The following is a 20891-nucleotide window of genomic DNA, read 5'->3' on the forward strand; positions in this document are numbered from 1 at the left end:
AATGAACAGAGCCTCCTGAGTGATGGATAAAGGATGTGTGTGTGTGTCTTTGTGCGTGTGCATGTGCAGGCCTGTGTTGGTTAGAGATGAGCCGTGGTGAGACGTGAGAGGCAAGCTGCCTATGTAGGTCAGCCAAGCAGAAGGAGCCCTCACCACACACCCCCACATTTTATATTTCTCAGTTATGCATTTCTCTCGATGATGTGTATCCCTCTTTACTCTCACGTATACACAGCTGCTCACACCACCACCACCACCACTCAGGTTGATGCACACTCATTAGATGGAGGACATAAAGAAGGGAAAGGAACTGATGCTTAAATGCACATTCATTGATTCTCAGTGTTGCCTTTGCTCTTCCTTCCAGTCTTTTCATTTGACAGTAACGAAACCGAGATACACCCACAAAGTAACAAGTAATTTGTATTTCGAGAATAGCATTCTGTAGAATCTCTTTAGGAGCATGTACTCTTGGTAGCCAGTACAAAAGAAACCCCCAAACAAATAGTGGCTCTTGTCTCTTAACTGGTGTACGTCTCCATAGAAACAGACGTATAGAAAGTTCCACTCTTTCTTTGCAGGTCAGTAAGTCAGTTCCACCAGTGATGTTTTCAGTAATGAAAAACACATTTGGCTATGTGTGTGTTTTGGCTATTACCTATATATATTGTATTATCAAGTATATCAGCTACAAAATATTTTGTCTGTCTGATGTTTTATTTCTTTGTTGCATGTACATCAGTTATCAAAACTGCTCCATGGCACGATTTGCATGCTTATTAGCAAATGACCAGACGAGTGATTAAATATTAAATATCATGCTTTGGTTTCAGCTGATTATATGACTGTGAGTGATTGTCAGCTACCAGGCAAAAGCTGCTGTGGTTTAGGAAATGGACGCCATCTAAAATACAATGATGATGCTGCTGTATGTTATATTCAACTCTTTTTGGTCTTCCCTCTGTCATACTTGCATGAACTTCATGGCGATTATGTGATGAATGCGCAAGTTTATCTACCAGCATTGTTAGGGAGAGATTAATCAGTTATATCAGTTTCGCTTGAATATTTGTGGTGTCTGGTCACAGGTGCTGCAGCTTTGAGCGTTCCTGATGTTATGTAATTAAAAGATTCTCATTATTAAATGAATGGGGGTTATAAGTAAGCGAACCGGCATCATGTGAATTCAGTCTTTCTCATCACTAGTATCTATACTGTAGACAGGCTGTAGAAATATTCCCCTTCAGAGATCAATGTGCTGATTCTTGGCTGTTTTTTTTCTAGACATCATCTCCTAACTCATCTAATGAGAACTCTCCAGTGAGCCCACCAGATGAACAGGGTCAGGCTGATGGGCCCCCACAGTTGGAAGAGGAAGAGCCCGCCTTTCCTCACACTGATCTAGCCAAGCTTGATGACATGATCAACAGGTACTTTACTTGCTTGCTGGATCCATGGTCATGTGACTTAAAATCCCCACTCGTTGCTCTTATTTTGTTCTAGATGCCTCTTTTTCCTCTTTAATCCAGTGTGTGTTCAAAGCCAGAACATGACATCACAACAGTCACATGCAGTATCCCAGCCTTCCACACACACACTGTTTTTTTATTATTATTCATGTCTGTTTGTTCTCCCAGGCCTCGTTGGGTTGTTCCAGTTTTGCCAAAAGGAGAGTTAGAAGTCCTCTTGGAAGCTGCAATAGACCTGAGTAAAAAAGGTAGGCTGCACAGGTTGCTCTACGATTTAATCGATCTTATCCTTAACAAGATCAATTAAATTAATAGCCTTCCGCATACTCCAGGAACCCAAGATGTCCTTTTTACATAGCAACAACATGGTGTCTGTTGTCTGTTATAAATATAACACAGCAAATAAATGAGTATAATGGAGAAAATAAAGATGTGTGTAGAGTATAAAAACCATTGCCAGCTAAGGTTGTTTCTGTTAACTGCTTCATGGATCACACTGTATGTGCTGATGCTGAGATTTACTTTATTTAAACCCACTGGAATGATGCCTTCTCCGCCTGATATATTTTGCCTGTTTAACAGGCTGATTGCTATGTTATCATATCATGGATGTCTTTTCTTGCAGGACTGGATGTGAAGTGTGAGGCATGTCAGAGGTTTTTCCGAGATGGTTTGACCATTTCCTTCACAAAGATCCTGACAGATGAGGCGGTCAGTGGCTGGAAGTTTGAGATTCATGTGAGTTGTCATCATTTTCTTGCCTTTTTATGAATATATGCAGCATTTTTTTTTAAATAAAAGTTTTACATTTACATGCCCTGGCTTTGCCTGATGGGTATGTGGAACCCCACTGAGCTCACATTCTGACAGACCTATGTAAAAGGAAGTAAAGGTTCAGCACAGTCATCTTAGTTGTATTCATTCTTCAGCTTCTTTGGCTTAATTGGAAGCATGCATTGTTCAGACCTGGGTTTTGTCCACACCGAGCTTTCTGTCAAGCTTTTGTAGAGCTGAGGGAAAGGGGCAACGTCAGCAGTGATCAATGATCTTTTTGTTACAAGTAGGTGAGGTGGGCTGTTGTTTTGTATTAGGGAGATTGATCTCTACAACCTTTTCACAATAAACCACCGAGACGGAGTAGGTCATCAAGAGGAGAACTTTCTGTCTCCCCTGTCACCTGATGAGCATTTTTAATTTTCATCAGGATCAGGATTGATCATACCTTCTGATCTTACTTCTGGTACGAAGTGTGGTCTAAAGTTCAAAAGCCTTTTTAAAGTGAGTGACTAAAGTCTGTAAAATGTTACTTGGAATGCTGCAGTAGGTCAGCAGCATATTGATTACTCATATCTGGTTTCTTCAGACACGTTAACCATGCAGGATGTTCGGTTTATTGGCAGTTCACTTATGGCATGATTAGCATGCGTGTGCCTTATTTGTTTTTACGTCACACCTGTTAACAATGTGGAAATCCCAGTGAAGCTGCAAGATGTGAGTGTCTTAAATAAAATGTGAGTTGTCTATTTTAAAAGTGTGTGTGTGTGTGTGTGTGACAGCTGTAAGTCTGGGGACACTTGACTGCAGGGTCAGTGGGCAGATATCATGACTAGTACTGCGTTTCTCAGAACAGCTCTAAAGTAAAGCAAAACTCAATCATGCGTAATATTTAAAGCATTTTTTTTCTTTTAATTAAAGGCCAATGGAATTGCAGAAGTGTAAAATGTTCCGTGTTAGCCGCCTGCCTGTCTGGCTCACATGTTTCGCTTAATTTATTTATTTTAATTTAACATTACAGCAACTTCATCAGCTCCACAGCTGGTGTGGTTGGCAAGATTTAATATAACTCTTGTCAAGGAACAGTGTTAATAAACCAGACGTGAAGCCCTGCAACCTTGAGGAAGGATATTATCCCTTTTGGCCTTGACTTTTTTTTTTTAATAATTCTTGTGTAGCATTTGTTTTTCTCCACATCTCATAGTTTAAGCATTCATTTATTCTGTTGCCCTATGTTCGTCCCACAGAGGTGTATCATCAATAACACACACCGGTTGGTGGAGCTGTGTGTGGCAAAGCTCTCTCAGGACTGGTTCCCTCTACTGGAGCTCCTGGCCATGGCCACCAACCCTCACTGCAAGTTCCACATCTACAATGGCACACGGCCCTCCGAGACCGTACCTGCCGGAGCACAGCTGGCTGACGACGAGCTCTTTGCCCGACCACCAGACCCACGATCCCCCAAGGTAAACAAACAGATAATCACCAGAAAACATGTTAACGTCATAGAGTCTGAGAGCTAATTCTTAACTTTTTTTTACCCCCAAACTGACCTTTTTGGCCTTTTTTGTCTGTAATTTATTTATAATATGATAATACATATGTAGAAAGCAGGTGCTAGGTTCATTGAACATCAAAAATCAAGAAGAAAAAGGGTTTTATTCCTTCTTGGAACAGCTGGCCTGTCTTTCTTCCTCTGAGAATAAATCCATCAAGTGGTGTTTTAGTCTTATCCCGTGGTTCCCCACTGAAACAAAGAGAAACTGTCTCTGGAGTAGCATGATAATGAAAATATGGAACTCGCAGTCCGTATGCCACTTTAGTGCTTGTGTCAGAAAGCAGATTATACAGAAGGAGAAGGTGGATACACCAGAGAATAGGAATTTCACAGTGAAAGAGTGATGAATTCAGCGTGGGCACAGGGTCAGTATTAGCAGCACCGCAGCGCCGCTTTCCTGTCTGCCTCTGTTGGCAGTGGGCCCAGGACTACTTAGGGTTACGCTGTGCAAGTGTTAAGTCAGATTTTGTTGCCGTTTAGTTTAGTGTGGTTGACATCTAATCAGTCAGTTCTCAATATTTGACAGTGCAACATTTTTGTCGGCGTAAAATGTAGCTTAAGGAAAAGCAGTTGTGTTTTTGTGAAGATGGAGGTGTGTGAAGGTGTTCCCGGTCAAATGAGCATGGGGGAAAAACGGATTAAAATTTATTTGTGAAACAAACTACCACAGTGCAAAGGAAATGTACTGAGTTTCTTTCCCTCTTTTTGTTTTCTGTTCACAGGGCTGGTTGGTGGATTTAATAAACAAATTTGGCACGTTAAACGGGTTTCAAATTTTGCACGATCGCTTCATGAGCGGCCAAGCACTGAACGTCCAGATCATCGCTGCACTTATCAAGTGAGACTGAACCGTGGTCTCTCTGCAATATTTATTTGATTTGCTGACCGAGCGCTTTGCAACATAACGGTTATGTTACAATGCTGATTTGAGCTGATTTTGTTTTTCCCTCTTGTCTGTGTTACAGGCCTTTTGGCCAGTGTTATGAGTTCCTCACATTGCACACAGTAAAGAAGTACTTCCTTCCAGTCATCGAGATGGTTCCACAGTTTCTAGAGAATCTCACCGATGAGGAGCTAAAGAAAGAGGCCAAGAATGAAGCCAAAAATGACGCACTGTCCATGATAATCAAGTCCCTGAAGAATTTGGCTTCTCGTGTACCAGGGCAGGAGGAGACCGTAAAGAATTTAGAGATTTTTAGGTTAAAAATGATTCTTAGGTGAGAAGTGGTTTCTTAAAATTCATAATTCTCTACAACATGAGAGGGGTGTTAATGACATTTTCATTTCTGTGTCCAGGTTATTGCAAATTTCTTCTTTTAACGGCAAAATGAATGCACTAAACGAAGTTAACAAGGTGATCTCCAGTGTGTCCTACTACACTCATCGGCATAACCCTGAAGAGGAGGAGTGGTTGACTGCAGAGCGCATGGCGGTAAGATTAGCTCCTTCCTTTTTCTACTTTGCCCATAAATGGTTCCATATCGCTAATATGCATTTATCCCACCTCAGGAGTGGATCCAGCAGAACCACATCCTGTCTATTGTGCTGAGGGACAGTTTGCATCAGCCACAGTATGTTGAGAAACTGGAGAAGATCCTTCGCTTCGTTATCAAAGAGAAAGCTCTTACCATGCAGGATCTGGACAACATCTGGGCCGCACAGGTAATCTACAGTTTACCTCGTTAGAAGTATTATTATATAATCCAGCTTCTAGAGGTCACTACTGCTAGATTGGACAAACAAATCATTATACTGTATGTGATGTCACGTAATAGAACATGACGTAAGTGTGTAGTTATGTTGTTTTGTGCAACACTGTAGAGATGAACAGTGTGCTTTTGTGGCCTCTGAGAATGTTTTGGACGGGCACAAGAGCGTCTGTTGAACTGGTTAGAATGTTTTCATGAATGCCACAGTTCTTCACCAGAGAGAGGAACACACCATTTATCTTTCCCTTTTCTTGTTATTATTTTAGGCCAGATTAATCTAAACCAGCATTTATGTTACTGACCTCTTCATAGCAGATGCTATAGTTTATGTGTAAAAAAAACAGTTTTCAGCTTGTGCTTTTATTTTAAACAAGACGAGGCCCTCATAAGCTAAGTCAGAAATTACGTGGCCCATCATAACTGCTGTCTGTACGCCTGCAGGCTGGCAAACATGAAGCTATTGTGAAAAATGTCCATGACCTCTTGGCCAAGCTGGCATGGGACTTCTCACCTGAGCAGCTCGATCACCTTTTCGACTGCTTCAAGGTAAGTCGGAGTTGTTGTCAGTTTGGTGGTTTTGTGTTGTTTTGTACACCATGTGCCGTCATGTAATTGTTATATATCCGAACAATATCCTGTGCTGTGGCTTGCCTTCACCTCTGAACTCCCGCTGATCCTCTCGTGCAGGCAAGCTGGACTAATGCCAGCAAGAAGCAGCGTGAGAAACTGCTGGAACTTATCCGGCGCTTGGCTGAAGACGATAAGGATGGCGTGATGGCCCACAAGGTCCTCAACCTGCTATGGAACCTGGCGCACAGCGATGACGTGCCTGTAGACATCATGGACCAGGCTCTTAGTGCTCACATCAAGATACTGGACTACAGTTGTTCACAGGTAAATATGTTTTTAAGGATAAAGAGAGATGTAACATAACAGATGAAGGGTTCGTCTGGTTCACAATGTATAATTTTCCTTCACAGGACAGAGACACACAGAAGATTCAGTGGATAGATCGCTTCATAGAAGAGCTACGAACCAATGACAAATGGGTGATCCCTGCCCTGAAGCAGATCAGAGAAATCTGCAGCCTCTTTGGTGAAGCGCCTCAAAACCTTAGGTAAGATCATGGATCACATGCAGGATATTTGTAATGTTCCTTTTATATAGTTCTACGTCTTTTATCACTACATATTTGTTCATGTTGCCTGGTAAGCTGTAAGAAACAAGACTCATTATGTGTGTGGCATTTTTATTATATGTATTTGAGGCACATCAGTTTTAGAATACACGCTTTAGTATTCATAAAAAGTAAATGGATTATAGAAAATGAAACCTCTTACAGTGCGCTAATTACACTAACACTACCAACTAACAGGGTTGGGCAGCAGGCACCGTTATCCCACTTACATTAAATATCTCTCAGTAAATTATGTTTTAATCTCTACTGCCTGACTCGATTCTGTATTTTCTGAAAACATGCCCCACACTGTGTGGTAATGACTCCACTTAAAACATGCCCCCACTGTGTGCGGTAATGAGTTCAGGTTGATGGGCACTCTTCTTTTGCTTTGTTGTACTGCAACAATGTTTACTCTGTAACTGTAGCTCAAAGACTGCTGAGTGGTACTTTAAACCTGTATTTAAAGCTCAATCAAGTCTGTCCAATCACAATGTCCACTTCAGTATAAGCACAACCACAAACTAAAACTGTCTACAGCAACATTTTTGGTGAGGGTTTAGTTATTTCAGGTAAAAAGAAAAATTGTGGAATTAGTGCAACATCTTCAAAAATTGTGCCGTTAAGTCCACTCGCCTTGATTTTAATCCCCTCGGACATCAGACGGTTCCACGCTGTCTAGATGTCCCAGTAATTTACGACAGGATGCCAGCTTTAGAAATATCAGGACCCTGAAACTTATGTAGCTTAATGACCTCCAGCTATGATTAATTTTATTGTTTACACCCTGTTTTTTTTTTTGTTTGTTTTTTTGAGTCATGAAAATCAAACCAGTGTTTACAGGCGTAAAAACACATAATTGACTGGTTTGAGATCATATTGTTAAACAGTAATTATTTAAAAAATGTATTTCTTATAGTCACTATAGAAAATATGTAGTATACATGCCTGTTGTTTTTCAGAAAGAAAATGCCAATTAACATACAAACGAACTTAGTGGGGTAAGTTGAGTGCTAATTCCAGGGTTCTTCCTATTTCTGTGTTACGTCAAGTCTAACTTTCTCTTGTTTATTATGATATATATATATATACATACACACACTATGTAAAAATGTCAATCTCTGCCATGTATCTGCTTAAGCAATTATTTCTTGGGTTTCATCTCAAATGACTAAATACTAGTGACAGGAGTTGAGACATGGCACTTGTAGTCTGAATATAATAGTCAGGGGCCTTTCAGATGTCATGCTCTTGTTGTTGAACTCTTGGCAGGAGGATTGTGTTTTGTTCTATTACATTTTGTGGGAGGATTTCCACCACATAATGTGATTTTTAATGCAGCAGCTTCCAATTATCACGAGTGTTATGTAATGATTTTTGTTTTTTAAATCAGTTGAAACATAATTAGAGAGACTACAGGATATAACTATGATTATATGAAGGTGTGGTTGTTGTATAAACCAAAGCCAAAACAGCATACTAGGTGTGGTGACATCATTTCTGAACATAATTGCTGAATCATTTCTTTTTAGACACACTTGCTGGGAGTTTCTGTGCAGTTTGTCAGTATTGAACGCAGCTCATCGTTCATACACAGAGCAGCTCTTTAATCTAGTCAGTTGCCCAACTTAATGAAAGGTCCTTTGAGATGGAGCCCCACTCTTCCTGATGCCAGCTCCTTTCAGCTCCAATCATTCAATGCAAAGTATCAGGGGTATTTCATGCCTTGGACCCACGTATTCAAATTTATAACAATATCTGATTAGATCGCCTGATTTTTATTTTTATTTCCTGTTTTTTTGTTGTTGGTATATCTTGATTCTTGTTACTATAGTAATGCTACTGATACCAAAGGGTAAACAGTCACTGTGAAACTGCAGTATTTCAAATTTTAAAGTTCTGTGGAATATGGTGCAGATTTCCGGTTGGCTATTTTTACTGCCATGCCTATCAAAGCTGCGTGAATTGCAGTCTCATTTGTTCTCACACCAAAAAACATGATTGTGGAGACAAGGCAGGAAATGGCCTTTATTCAAATGACCTCCTCTGCTGGTTATACTATGACCCACTCGTGCATACACACACTCATACACTCAAAGCTGCTTTCTTTATTTCCCTGATAGAAACAAATGAGAAACCAGTCATTCTATGTTTTCTTAATCAGACATAATAATAATAATAATAAAATTGTGTAATATATCAGCTTTGTTTTGTTGCTTTCTCCCTCAGCATGTGTTTTTGTATCTCTTACATCCACAACTCCTACCACTCTTCTCTCTTCAGTCAAACCCAGAGAAGCCCACATGTGTTTTACCGCCATGACCTGATCAACCAGCTGCAGCATAATCACGCTCTGGTCACTCTGGTGGCCGAGAACCTCTCAGCCTACATGGAGACTATGAGGCAGTTCTCCAAAGGTACGCCATCTTGCACCAGAAATGGTACTGTGTGGTTGGTTTGGTTGTTTTGTCTCACTGGTCTTATGCGTGCTCTTACAGAAGAACAAGCTGAGTTTGACCCCCAGACAGTTAGACCAGGAAGCCGCTACAGCCATGTCCAGGAAGTGCAGGAAAGACTAAACTTCCTGAGGTACGTCACCATGATGAGCATGCTTGCCAAAAATATAGTGTAGAAAAATGAAATATTCAGCAAGTTTTTGTACTAAAATTGATTTTTACTGTGAAATGAGTTTAATTCTGTTTAGATTGTGTATAGTAGTATGTCTGTTTACACGCTGTTGGCCTCAACCTGCTCCACTGGAGTACCTTGTTCAAGGGCAGCTTTAGGTAATTAGGATTGTTCAAGTGCTACCTAGGGACTTATCCCCCACCAGCAATTACAATACGAGTCTGGACCACCTCCGTCACCTTCACTCTGACCTTCAGGGCTCCAGTGTTCATTATTGATTTTTGTTTTGTTTTGCAGGTTCTTACTAAAAGATGGCCAGCTGTGGCTGTGCGCCCCTCAGGCCAAGCAGATCTGGAAGTGTCTGGCTGAGAACGCTGTGTTTCTCTGTGACCGAGAAGCCTGCTTCAAATGGTACCGTTTGCTTTTGCTCACCTTTTTTTTTTTAGCTTGAATTCATTCCCTTACATTTGCAAATTTTGAATGTTGCTAACTTTCTTGACACTCAAAAGGTACTCGAAGCTAATGGGTGATGAACCAGACCTGGATCCAGACATCAACAAGGACTTCTTTGAGAACAATGTTTTGCAGTTGGATCCATCTCTGTTGACGGAGAATGGCATGAAGTGCTTTGAGAGGTTCTTCAAGGCTGTCAACTGCAGAGAGGGCAAGCTCGTAGCAAAGCGCAGGGCCTACATGATGGATGACCTGGAGCTCATAGGCTTGGACTATCTCTGGAGGGTGAGGACAGCTATTGCAACACAACCGATTTTTGTTTACATTTCCTATTTGGGCTAGACACAAGAATTTTGTTGACCACCACTTAACTCCCCTCAGCTAACTGAAACAATGGAAAGCTTCTGTTTAGAATGTGTCACTACTGCATGTTGACAAAGCACATTCTGCTAACATGCCTTTAACGGTTTTAATGTTTATTCATATTTACACAATATAAACACGTATTTAATTCACTTATCTACATCTGTTGGGATGAATATTTTATTCTTCATGAACCTCTGCATATTGAAGTTCCCCTCCACACCTAATGTGTTCTGTGAGATTAATAATGATGCTCTTCCGTGCTTGAGTAGTTGAGACATGTTTGCATTGAAGACTTATTAGGTTATATTCTCTCTCAGGTCGTAATTCAAGGTAGTGACGACATTGCCAGCCGAGCCATAGACCTGCTGAAAGAAATCTACACCAACCTTGGACCAAAACTGCAAGTCAATCAGGTACTGTGCCTGTTTAAAATCTTATTCAAGTCATTTTTTTTATTAGGACCCGAGAACGAAATGTGCGAGAGCCCTATTGAAACCCTATTATTTTTTTCCCCCCTAAGATTTTTGGCCTTTTTCCTTTTTGGAGGCCTTAACACTCACCAAACTTGGTAGAAAAATTCATTCGGCTGAAAAATTTAGAACTTTGCTGAGCCACGCCCCCGCCCCCGGAGTGTGGCGGGGGCGTGGCCTCAAAGTTGACCATTCGCCATTACAAAGAAACACTGTATTTTCTGCAGTACCACCAACATACTTCATGCAATGTGGACAAAATCTTATAGTACTGCTATGGACCCAAGTCTGAACAGATATATATTATGCTAATAGCAGTGTTAATTTTGGCAGCAATTTCGGATTTAGTTTTTATTTTAGTCTTGTGACTAAAATGTCATTTGATTTTAGTCACGTTTTAGTCATCAACATTTTTAAAGTTTTAGTCTAGTTTTAGTCGACTAAATATCAAATAATTTTAGTCGACTAAATCTGCCGTGGATTTAGTCGACTAAAATTCTATGATATATATTTTTCATGAAATATTTAAGGTTTGATCGTGCAATAAAAACAGGCACAGCTTTAACTTGTGTTATTTGAAACAAACATCTCTTTATTTAATTGCTATGACCTTTTCACAAAAGCAGCAGTGAACAGTGAGCTGCTCTCCCTGAATACACTGTTCAGTCATGACCTTCTTCATGAATCCTCCATAACTACAGCAAAACACTTCAGTGACAGCTTAGAAACAGGTCGCATGCTGTAAAACCATCAGCAGCGGGGTCTTCATTTATAGATTTTGTCACGTGTATCTTTGAACGGAAGTTAAGATGACTCGTCTGCAAATGTCGCTTCAGGTTTATTGTTTTTACCGCTGATAGTCGCTCCGCACGGTTTGTAAACCGTCTTGATTGTCTTGAAATTAAACGTGTCCGTGTGTCTGTTCTTCTCCTGTGTTGTGTGACCATGCATGAGGACGCCTTCTTCCAGCATCGCGGCGCAACGTCCTTACACAGAGAGATCACTTCTGATTGGCGCTCTGCCGCCGTCTCCTGATTTGTCCCTCCCTTTCCACAAACAAAATTTGCTCTGATTGGATCTCGTCTCCATCAATAATTTCGTCTCGTTTTTATTCGTTGACGAAAGTGTCAATACATTTCGTCTTCGTTTTTGGCACCGTGCGTTAGTTTTTATTTAGTTATCGTCTCGTTTTTATCAGCAAAAAAAGGTCGTTAACGAAAACTATGACGAAAATGATTCGTCAACAAAATTAACACTGGCTAATAGGATGATACTGTCACAGCGCCACCTACTGGCAAGCAGGAAATTTCTGTTGTAAACATGCGTTTGTTTGGCCCGCAATGCTGCTTGCAGCTTTAATAATAATTGTCTTAGGTGACAAATGTTTTTTTTTACATTTTGTGTAATTACAAGATCTACCCTTGCTTCCTCCTTTAGGTTGAAATTCACGAAGACTTTATCCAGTCATGTTTTGACCGTCTGAAAGCATCCTATGACACCCTTTGTGTATTGGACGGGGACAAGGACAGTATCAACTGTGCCCGTCAGGAGGCCATCCGCATGGTGCGAGTGCTCACCGTGCTCAAGGAGTACATCAACGAGTGTGACAGTGACTACCACGAGGAAAGGACTATACTGCCTATGTCCAGGTATAGTCACGGGGGCCATTATTGTCCATTTATCCATTAAGACCATCACCAGAGACACCTTGCACTTAGAGGTTCAGCGTCACAAAATGGCAAATGTGTGTGTGTATTGTGTGCTAATGCCACGTTCCATCTAAATCTCTGTATTCTTTTTCCTCTTGCAGAGCTTTCCGTGGGAAGCATATCACGTTGATCGTACGTTTCCCCAACCAAGGGCGTCAGGTCGATGATTTGGATATCTGGTCACACACCAATGACACCATTGGCTCAGTTCGGCGTGGCATCCTAAACAGGATAAAAGCTAATCCTGCTCATACAAAGATTGAGCTCTTCATTGGTGGGGAGGTAGTGGATCCAGCTGACGACAGGAAGCTTATTGGACAGCTCAATTTGAAGGACAAAACGGTGAGAATGTATTTCTCTTTAGCAATAAAAGAGGAAATAATCTTACTGAAAGGGCTGCGGTGTTACACTTTTTTTTAATATGTGTGTGTGTCCTTGCACTAATAGTGCTTAGATATTCATCCAGCATTATCTCAGACTCACTGTCATATGTATTGTTTTTTTTTTTTTCTACAGCTGATTACAGCCAAGCTGACCCAGGTGAGTGCCAACATGCCCTCGAGTCCAGACAGCTCATCTGACTCATCCACTGGCTCTCCTGGTAACCATGGCAACCACTACAGTGATGGGCCCAATCCTGAAGTGGAGAGCTGTCTTCCTGGTGTGGTAAGTTTTAACACCACAGATACTAAACCATATTATTAAGCCATGTAAAAAGTGTTACCAAATGTCAGTCACTCGTAATGATGTTGACAGTGATTTGTGCTCTTTTCCCTTCATTGTAAGACACCGTTATGTGCTCCATTTTTTTTTTACAGATTATGTCGCTCCATCTGCGCTACATCTCCTTTCTGTGGCAAGTGGCCGACCTGGGCTGCAACCTAAACATGCCTCTTCTCAGAGATGGAGCTCGAGTTCTCATGAAGCTCATGCCGCCAGGTATGCGTGCGCCTGTGCTCGCAATATTATCCAACTATGATGGAAAAATGGGACTGCCACTCTTGCACACAGTGGTCATGTTTGTGATTTTTTTCTGTGTCTGTAGATAACACAACAGTGGAGAATCTGAGAGCTGTGTGTCTGGATCACGCCAAGCTTGGCGAGAACAGCCTGAGCCCTTCACTGGACTCGCGTTTCTTCGGCCCCTCACCCTCACAAGTGCTCTACCTCATTGAGGTGAGACTCGGAAGTTGTGATGCTGTGCATTCTGATACTGACTGGCTTGTGTTGTAGTAAAGCTCCAACTTGTGTGTATGAACAGTGCTGCAACGTTTTGGTACTCAAAAATGAATTTTGTGTTGGTATGTGGCACCTCATGATACACAATTCTTGAGTTGAACTGGATTTATAGTTGTACTATAGTAGTAGTACAATTCTACAATATCTGTTGTTTTGATTAAATTCTTTTGCATGTTCCAGGTCGTCTATGCTTTGCTAATGCCAGCAAGTGCCACTCTGGGCGAAGATGCTAGCGACTTCCAGTACAACTTCCTGAAAAGCGGTGGTCTGCCCCTGGTGTTGAGCATGCTCACCAGGAACAACTTCCTGCCATCGGCAGACATGGAGACACGGCGTGGGGCGTACCTCAACGCGCTGAAAATTGCCAAGCTCCTCCTGACTGCGGTTGGCTTTGGGCATGTGAAGGCTGTGGCAGAGGCCTGCCAGCCCAATGCTGAGGGAAATATTCCTGTCTCTCCGGTTAGCACTCACACACATAACTCACACAGTGACAAACCTGTCTAACTGGTGTCTCAGCCATATTCTTGACATATCTGTGTTTGTCTCTCCACCCCACTTTGCATGTCTGCAGATAAATCAGGCCACTCATGACCAGGCGCTGGTCCTCCAGAGTGCCCTGCAAAATATCCCCAACCCTGCCTCTGAATGCATGTTGCGAAATGTAGCCATTCGCCTGGCCCAGCAGATTTCTGATGAGGTAACCGGACATTTAATGGAATCGATTTTTGCCAGGGAGCGGTTCGAATAGAATACAGTGACTGTAATGAAGTTTGAGGGGTAATTAAAAGGGTCATGTCTCAATAGAGATCCAAAGGTTAATATGATATGATGTGATATTTATTGTAGAGTAAGTCGTAAAGCTTAAAAAAATGGACTTTTAAGGAATACGTGTTCAGGCAAACGCTGGCTGAGCAGATGGAAGTCTATATTTGTAGTTTATAATAATAGATTTTATGGAACTGTCTTTTCACCAGAATTTTTTCCAGGCATCGAAGTACATCCCAGACATTTGTGTGATCCGAGCTGTACAGAAAATAGTGTGGGCTTCAGGCTGCGGTACGGTGCAGCTCGTCTTCAGTTCAAATGAAGAAATCAGCAAGATATACGAGAAGGTAAAAAGCTGTTGGTAAAAGTTTGTTTTCTGTTTTGTTAACTTCCAGCAAGACATTAAAATGATAGACGAGCAAGCTTTGTCAACAAAAGTCTTGATCAGCACTGTGCTTAATATAATAAAATCTTTCTTCTTCTTTGTAGACGAACGCAGCGAAGGAGCCAGATGGAGAAGATGAGCAGGTGTGCTGCGAGGCCTTGGAAGTGATGACACTGTGCTTTGCCCTCATGCCCACAGCCCTGGATACACTCAGTAAGGAGAAGGCTTGGCAGACCTTCATCATCGACTTGCTGCTACATTGCCACAGCAAGTAAGTGTACTAGTATACTGCTGATTCATAAATGTACCGAGTAGATTTTGTTGTCATGCTGAATCATATCTCTCGCAGATCTGTTCGTCAAATGGCCCAGGAGCAGTTTTTCTTGATGGCAACTAGGTGCTGTATGGGCCATCGACCCCTCCTCTTCTTTATCACCCTCCTCTTCACTGTGCTGGGGGTGAGTGGCTATATGTCCCTTTTATGTCCTCCATCATCATCATCAGCATCACCACAGTCCAAATAATCCTAATTGTCCCATATCTGTGCAGAGTACAGCCAAAGAGCGAGCCAAACACGCTGGGGACTATTTCACTTTACTCAGACATCTGCTGAACTATGCCTACAACAGCAACATCAACCTGCCAAACGCTGAGGTGCTGCTCAACAACGAGATCGACTGGCTGAAACGGATACGGGTGAGATGACTTTTTAAACATATTTGTCGTGACTATCCGAAGTGTGTAGCCAAACTCATGCTTCACGATATGTTTTTATTTACCAGGATGAGGTAAAGAGGACAGGAGAGACAGGCGTGGAGGAGACCATCCTGGAGGGCCACCTTGGGGTCACCAAAGAGCTTCTAGCCTTCCAGACACCAGAAAAGAAATATTACATCGGCTGTGAGAAGGGAGGAGCAAACCTCATTAAGGTATGATGAACGTCTCTTGTTTTGCCTCCTTGCTGAAAATGTTACTAAGATTTTTTTTTCTCTCTCTCTTCTTAATCAGGAGCTGATTGATGATTTCATCTTCCCGGCATCTAATGTTTACCTGCAATACATGAAGAGTGGCGAGTTCCCTACAGAGCAGGCCATCCCAGTGTGCAGCACCCCTGCTTCCATCAACGCTGGCTTTGAGCTCCTGGTGGCGCTGGCTGTCGGCTGCATGCGCAACCTCAAACAAATAGTCGACACTCTGACTGACATGTACTACTTAGGTAAGTAGACGGTGCTGTTGCGGCTTCACAGGTGACACCTTGTAAATTACAGTATGCGAGAGCGTTTTTTTTTCTTTCTTCCCTCTCCTTCTAGGTTGTGAGACACTGACAGAGTGGGAGTACTTGCCTCCAGTGGGGCCGCGGCCTAACAAAGGCTTCGTAGGTCTGAAGAATGCTGGTGCCACCTGTTACATGAACTCTGTCATTCAGCAGCTCTACATGATCCCTTCCATCCGCAATGGTATCCTGGCCATTGAAGGCACGGGCACCGATGTAGATGATGACATGTCTGGGGATGAGAAGCAAGAGAATGAGGTACCACTGGAATTTGTACTTTACAACAAGGTGTTTGCCCGATGAAGATTTTCATCCTTGCTCAGCATCTGATGACTGACAGATATCATACTCCAAGCTTGTATGCCCTGTAAGGCTCAGCTTGGAGCTGAGGGCTTTGTAGTTACAGGACCACTTGTGACAATTTAGTTACGTTTCTCACCCAATGACACTATTACATCCAACAGCTGTGGTTCCAGGGATAGTGTTTCACCTGTTTGCTTCGTCTCCACAGAGTAATGTAGATCCCCGCGATGAAGTGTTCAGCTACCATCACCAGTTTGATGATAAACCCTCCAGTAAGTCAGAGGACAGGAAAGAGTATAACATCGGGGTGCTCCGTCACCTACAAGTCATCTTTGGCCACCTGGCTGCATCCAGACTTCAGTACTATGTCCCTAGGGGATTCTGGAAACAGTTCAGGTATTCTTAAAGGACTCATTCGTTTTTTATTAGACCTGCGTTTTGCCTTTAGCGCAACTGCTGATGTCTAATCCTGTGCATTATATTTAAGGTTATGGGGTGAGCCAGTTAACTTGAGGGAACAGCATGATGCGCTGGAATTTTTCAACTCTTTGGTGGACAGTTTGGATGAAGCTCTGAAAGCACTGGGCCACCCTGCCATGCTCAGCAAGGTGCTGGGAGGGTCCTTCGCTGACCAGAAAATCTGCCAGGGATGCCCGCACAGGTAAGTGTTGTCATCCGAGGAAACTTAACATCTCTTGGATTGTTTTTTTTTTTTACTTAATAACTTTTGTTGTCAGGTATGAGTGTGAGGAGTCATTCACAACACTCAATGTAGACATCAGAAATCACCAGAATCTGTTGGACTCTATGGAGCAGTATGTTAAAGGAGATCTACTGGAAGGAGCCAATGCCTACCACTGTGAGAAGTGCAACAAGAAGGTGAGACTGTTGTTCCTTCAGGTTAAAATGTGAAAACGGTGTTGACCCACAGTCTTTAAAGGACCTGTAGGTAATATGTAATGTTTGTTCTTCTTGCCAGGTGGACACAGTGAAGCGTCTGCTCATCAAGAAACTGCCGCCTGTCCTGGCCATCCAGCTGAAGCGCTTTGACTACGACTGGGAGAGGGAGTGTGCCATAAAGTTCAATGACTACTTTGAGTTCCCCAGGGAGCTGGACATGGAGCCATACACGGTAGCAGGTGTGGCCAAGTTGGAGGGCGACGATGTCAACCCAGAGAACCAGGTGATCCAACAGAACGAGCCCTCTGAACCCACACCACCAGGCAGCTCCAAGTATCGTCTGGTAGGAGTGCTGGTCCACTCAGGCCAGGCAAGCGGCGGACACTACTATTCCTACATTATCCAGAGGAACGGGGGTGACGGCGAGAAGAATCGCTGGTATAAGTTTGATGACGGTGATGTGACTGAGTGCAAGATGGACGATGAGGAGGAGATGAAGAACCAGTGCTTTGGAGGGGAGTATATGGGCGAGGTGTTTGATCACATGATGAAAAGGATGTCGTACCGCAGACAGAAGCGCTGGTGGAATGCCTACATCCTGTTCTATGAGCGTATGGACTCACTGGACAAGGACAGCGAGCTGGTCAAATACATCTCGGAGTTAACCATCTCCTCCACCAAGCCGCATCAGGTCAAGATGCCTGGTGTCATCGAGTGCAGCGTCCGCAAGCAGAACGTCCAATTCATGCACAACCGAATGCAATACAGCCTGGAATATTTCCAGTTCATTAAGAAACTTCTGACCTGTAACAGTGTCTATTTAAACCCTCCTCCAGGTATGCAGCATTTTTTTTACTACTCCTAAATTTGATTTCAGTTGTTTTTTTAAGGAAGTTTCAATCACTAGGTTGACCTCTAACCCTATGTTCACCTTTACAGAAGCTCTTTATAAACACAACATGCTTTATAGCTGCAATATTTGAGACTTTACTCTAAAAATCCCCAATTTTATGAGAACAATTTAGCCCAGATGGCAGCACAGTAATCTGAACAGCAAGAGAAAAATAAAACAACTCAGGTAAGAAATCTGATAAGTAGGAGCATCACAAACGAGCCGGTTATGTTGACAGAATGTTAAAAATGTTACTGTTGTACACGCACAGAATCACGTTGCTCCTCCACTTGCAGCTTCGCTCTCCAGCCCCCCTCCTGAGGCTTTTTTTGATCTTTTGATTAATTCCTTATCATATCTCAGCTGTAGATTTCAAAGGCTCCTCTCTTAAAGATGCTGCTGCTGCTTGCATAAGAAGTGAATCATTTTAACCATGCTAATATACAGCTTCCTCAGTTGGTTAGCATAAGCTGCCGGAAACTGCATTTATTAAACATGCAAGAGCCCAGAAATATTCTACAGAAAAATAAGGTTGAGGGACTAAATGGTTCACATCTCCTAGAATACACTGCATCAGTCTGTATAGTTTATATATATACTGCCCAACGTGGAGCCCAGTTTGTTTTATTTTGCGTGCATCAATATATTAGCTGGCGCACTGTGTTTTTGTCTGCTTGGAGTCTCCTATTGTGAGCTGGCATTTCAGTTTTATCTTAGTTATGCTTTTAGATGAAATGGAAATGGATAGGACAAAGGTTCGGGGCCACACAAATTCCTGGTATCTTTTATTTATGACGTAAAATAAAGCCTTTTAGTAGCAGGACGAACGGAAACACACTTTTCATTGTGTTGGTTCTGTACTTCGGCAGATCCGATTAGAAATAGAATGATCATTCCGAGGTTCACATTATTTAAAGGATGTCCACAAATTATGTAAAGAAATTAAAAGAGTGATTCTTATGACATCAGTTTCAGGGCTGGTGTGCTGTAGTATGTCTGTCTTGTATATATTGCATTTATGTATGTATTTGCTCCATGATCATTTCATTTAGTCTTTGCACCTTCATAGATCATTGACAGGTTATGTCAATGTAAATGATGTTTTTCTGTGTCTTTTGATAATGATTGCTCTCCTCTTGTCAGGACAAGACCATCTTCTGCCAGAGGCAGAGGAGATTGCTATGATAAGTGCTCAGCTGGCTGCTAGGTTCCTCTTCAGCACAGGTTTTCACACCAAGAAAGTAGTACGGGGTCCTGCCAGTGACTGGTATGCTCCGTCCGCCTGCTGATTATAGGTTGTTTTCTTCTGTGTGTGTGTGTTTTGTCCCCGTCTATAAATACTCTCCTCGTCTTTCCCTCCAGGTATGACGCCCTCTGCATCCTGCTGAGACACAGTAAGAATGTACGCTATTGGTTTGCACACAACGTTCTGTTTGCTTACCCCAACCGGTTCTCCGAGTACCTGCTCGAATGCCCGAGCGCTGAGGTCCGTGGGGCGTTTGCCAAGCTCATCGTCTTCATCGCTCACTTCTCCCTGCAAGACGGCCCCTGCCCCTCCCCGACCGCCTCGCCTGGGCCCTCAGCTCAGGTCGGTGTCAGATCTCAGCTGAGCTTGACGGTTCTTTAGAATGTACTTTTTTTTTCTGGCAGATTATCACTGTGCAGCTGATTAACCCTGCTGTGGTTCTTCCATGTTTGTGTATCAGGGCTGTGATAACCTCAGTCTGAGTGACCACCTGTTGAGAGCTGTACTCAACCTGCTCAGAAGAGAGGTTTCCGAGCACGGCCGTCACCTGCAGCAGTACTTCAACCTCTTTGTCATGTATGCCAATCTGGGTAAGGAGCACCGAGACCGCACCGACCTGTCATATACATCTGTGCCTCAGTGAATTGTACAGGATTTAAGCAAAAATGTAAATTAAGCTGTACACTACTGACAAAAGCTGCGTCCTGTTTCACACACAGGCCTGGCAGAAAAGACCCAGCTGCTGAAGCTGAACGTTCCTGCCACGTTCATGTTGGTCGCTCTGGACGAGGGTCCCGGCCCTCCAATTAAGTACCAGTACGCTGAGCTGGGAAAACTCTACACTGTGGTCTCCCAGCTAGTCCGCTGCTGCGATGTCTCCTCACGCATGCAATCGTCCATCAATGGTGAGTGTGTTACTGGATGATGGAAGGCACTGGCGTGTGAGTTGGAGCCCGATGAGGATTTCCATCCTTGCTCAGGACTAAGTGACTGACAGATCAGCCACTCTGAGCTGTTGCTGTGTGGCATAGCTTGGAGCTGAGGGCTTAAAAATTCTATATATTTTTTTTTACCTTTAAGACCTGGATGCTTTTCAGAACAGTTGCTCTGAATTTCCTCTCTCCTCACCACAGGTAACCCGCCACTCCCTAACCCGTACGGGGACACCAACCTGACAGCTCCAGTGATGCCTGTGCAGCAGCTCGTTGCAGAGATCCTGTTTGTGAGGACCAGCTACGTGAAGAAGATCATCGAGGACTGCAGCAACTCTGAAGAGACGGTGAAGCTGCTCCGTTTCAGCTGCTGGGAGAACCCTCAGTTCTCCTCCACTGTGCTCAGTGAACTGCTCTGGCAGGTAAACACCGTGCTGTTTCAGTTCTGAGCGGTTTAGTGTGTGTATAAGTGTGGTATTCTGATTACACATGCGTGTATCCGTCTGCAGGTGGCGTACTCTTACACCTACGAGCTGAGGCCTTACCTAGACTTGCTGCTACAGATCCTGCTCATCGAGGACTCCTGGCAAACACACCGGTCAGATTGAAGGAAGAGTTTGAGCTGTTAGGTTTGGTTTTTGAG

At 42.9% G+C, this 20891-nt stretch overlaps 1 protein-coding gene across 8 annotated transcripts in view; it reads left to right on the forward strand.

Annotated features, from left to right (window-relative positions):
- usp9 (ubiquitin specific peptidase 9) overlaps nt 1-20891 on the forward strand; it is a 31268-nt gene that overhangs the window by 4462 nt on the left and 5915 nt on the right. For 4 of the 8 annotated variants that reach the window (XM_028393837.1, XM_028393834.1, XM_028393838.1 and 1 more), the window contains exons 3-43: nt 1285-1430; nt 1638-1717; nt 2095-2207; nt 3491-3709; nt 4524-4639; nt 4767-5018; nt 5098-5233; nt 5311-5463; nt 5952-6056; nt 6198-6404; nt 6491-6627; nt 7650-7688; nt 8971-9104; nt 9186-9276; nt 9613-9726; nt 9825-10053; nt 10452-10547; nt 12042-12253; nt 12415-12655; nt 12830-12979; nt 13132-13252; nt 13359-13489; nt 13733-14011; nt 14124-14249; nt 14527-14664; nt 14807-14973; nt 15052-15160; nt 15252-15398; nt 15485-15631; nt 15711-15918; nt 16013-16233; nt 16487-16674; nt 16766-16939; nt 17016-17157; nt 17258-18014; nt 19214-19337; nt 19433-19658; nt 19777-19906; nt 20036-20221; nt 20450-20670; nt 20758-20846. In XM_028393837.1, the coding sequence (XP_028249638.1) occupies nt 1285-1430; nt 1638-1717; nt 2095-2207; nt 3491-3709; nt 4524-4639; nt 4767-5018; nt 5098-5233; nt 5311-5463; nt 5952-6056; nt 6198-6404; nt 6491-6627; nt 7650-7688; nt 8971-9104; nt 9186-9276; nt 9613-9726; nt 9825-10053; nt 10452-10547; nt 12042-12253; nt 12415-12655; nt 12830-12979; nt 13132-13252; nt 13359-13489; nt 13733-14011; nt 14124-14249; nt 14527-14664; nt 14807-14973; nt 15052-15160; nt 15252-15398; nt 15485-15631; nt 15711-15918; nt 16013-16233; nt 16487-16674; nt 16766-16939; nt 17016-17157; nt 17258-18014; nt 19214-19337; nt 19433-19658; nt 19777-19906; nt 20036-20221; nt 20450-20670; nt 20758-20846 (7001 nt within the window). The remainder of the gene's footprint in view (nt 1-1284; nt 1431-1637; nt 1718-2094; nt 2208-3490; nt 3710-4523; nt 4640-4766; nt 5019-5097; nt 5234-5310; nt 5464-5951; nt 6057-6197; nt 6405-6490; nt 6628-7649; nt 7689-8970; nt 9105-9185; nt 9277-9612; nt 9727-9824; nt 10054-10451; nt 10548-12041; nt 12254-12414; nt 12656-12829; nt 12980-13131; nt 13253-13358; nt 13490-13732; nt 14012-14123; nt 14250-14526; nt 14665-14806; nt 14974-15051; nt 15161-15251; nt 15399-15484; nt 15632-15710; nt 15919-16012; nt 16234-16486; nt 16675-16765; nt 16940-17015; nt 17158-17257; nt 18015-19213; nt 19338-19432; nt 19659-19776; nt 19907-20035; nt 20222-20449; nt 20671-20757; nt 20847-20891) is intronic. The other 4 variants (XM_028393836.1, XM_028393840.1, XM_028393839.1 and 1 more) reach the window with 3 other exon arrangements.

This window comes from Parambassis ranga, chromosome 21 (genome assembly GCF_900634625.1).
Source record: "Parambassis ranga chromosome 21, fParRan2.1, whole genome shotgun sequence".
Lineage (NCBI taxonomy): Eukaryota > Metazoa > Chordata > Actinopteri > Ambassidae > Parambassis > Parambassis ranga.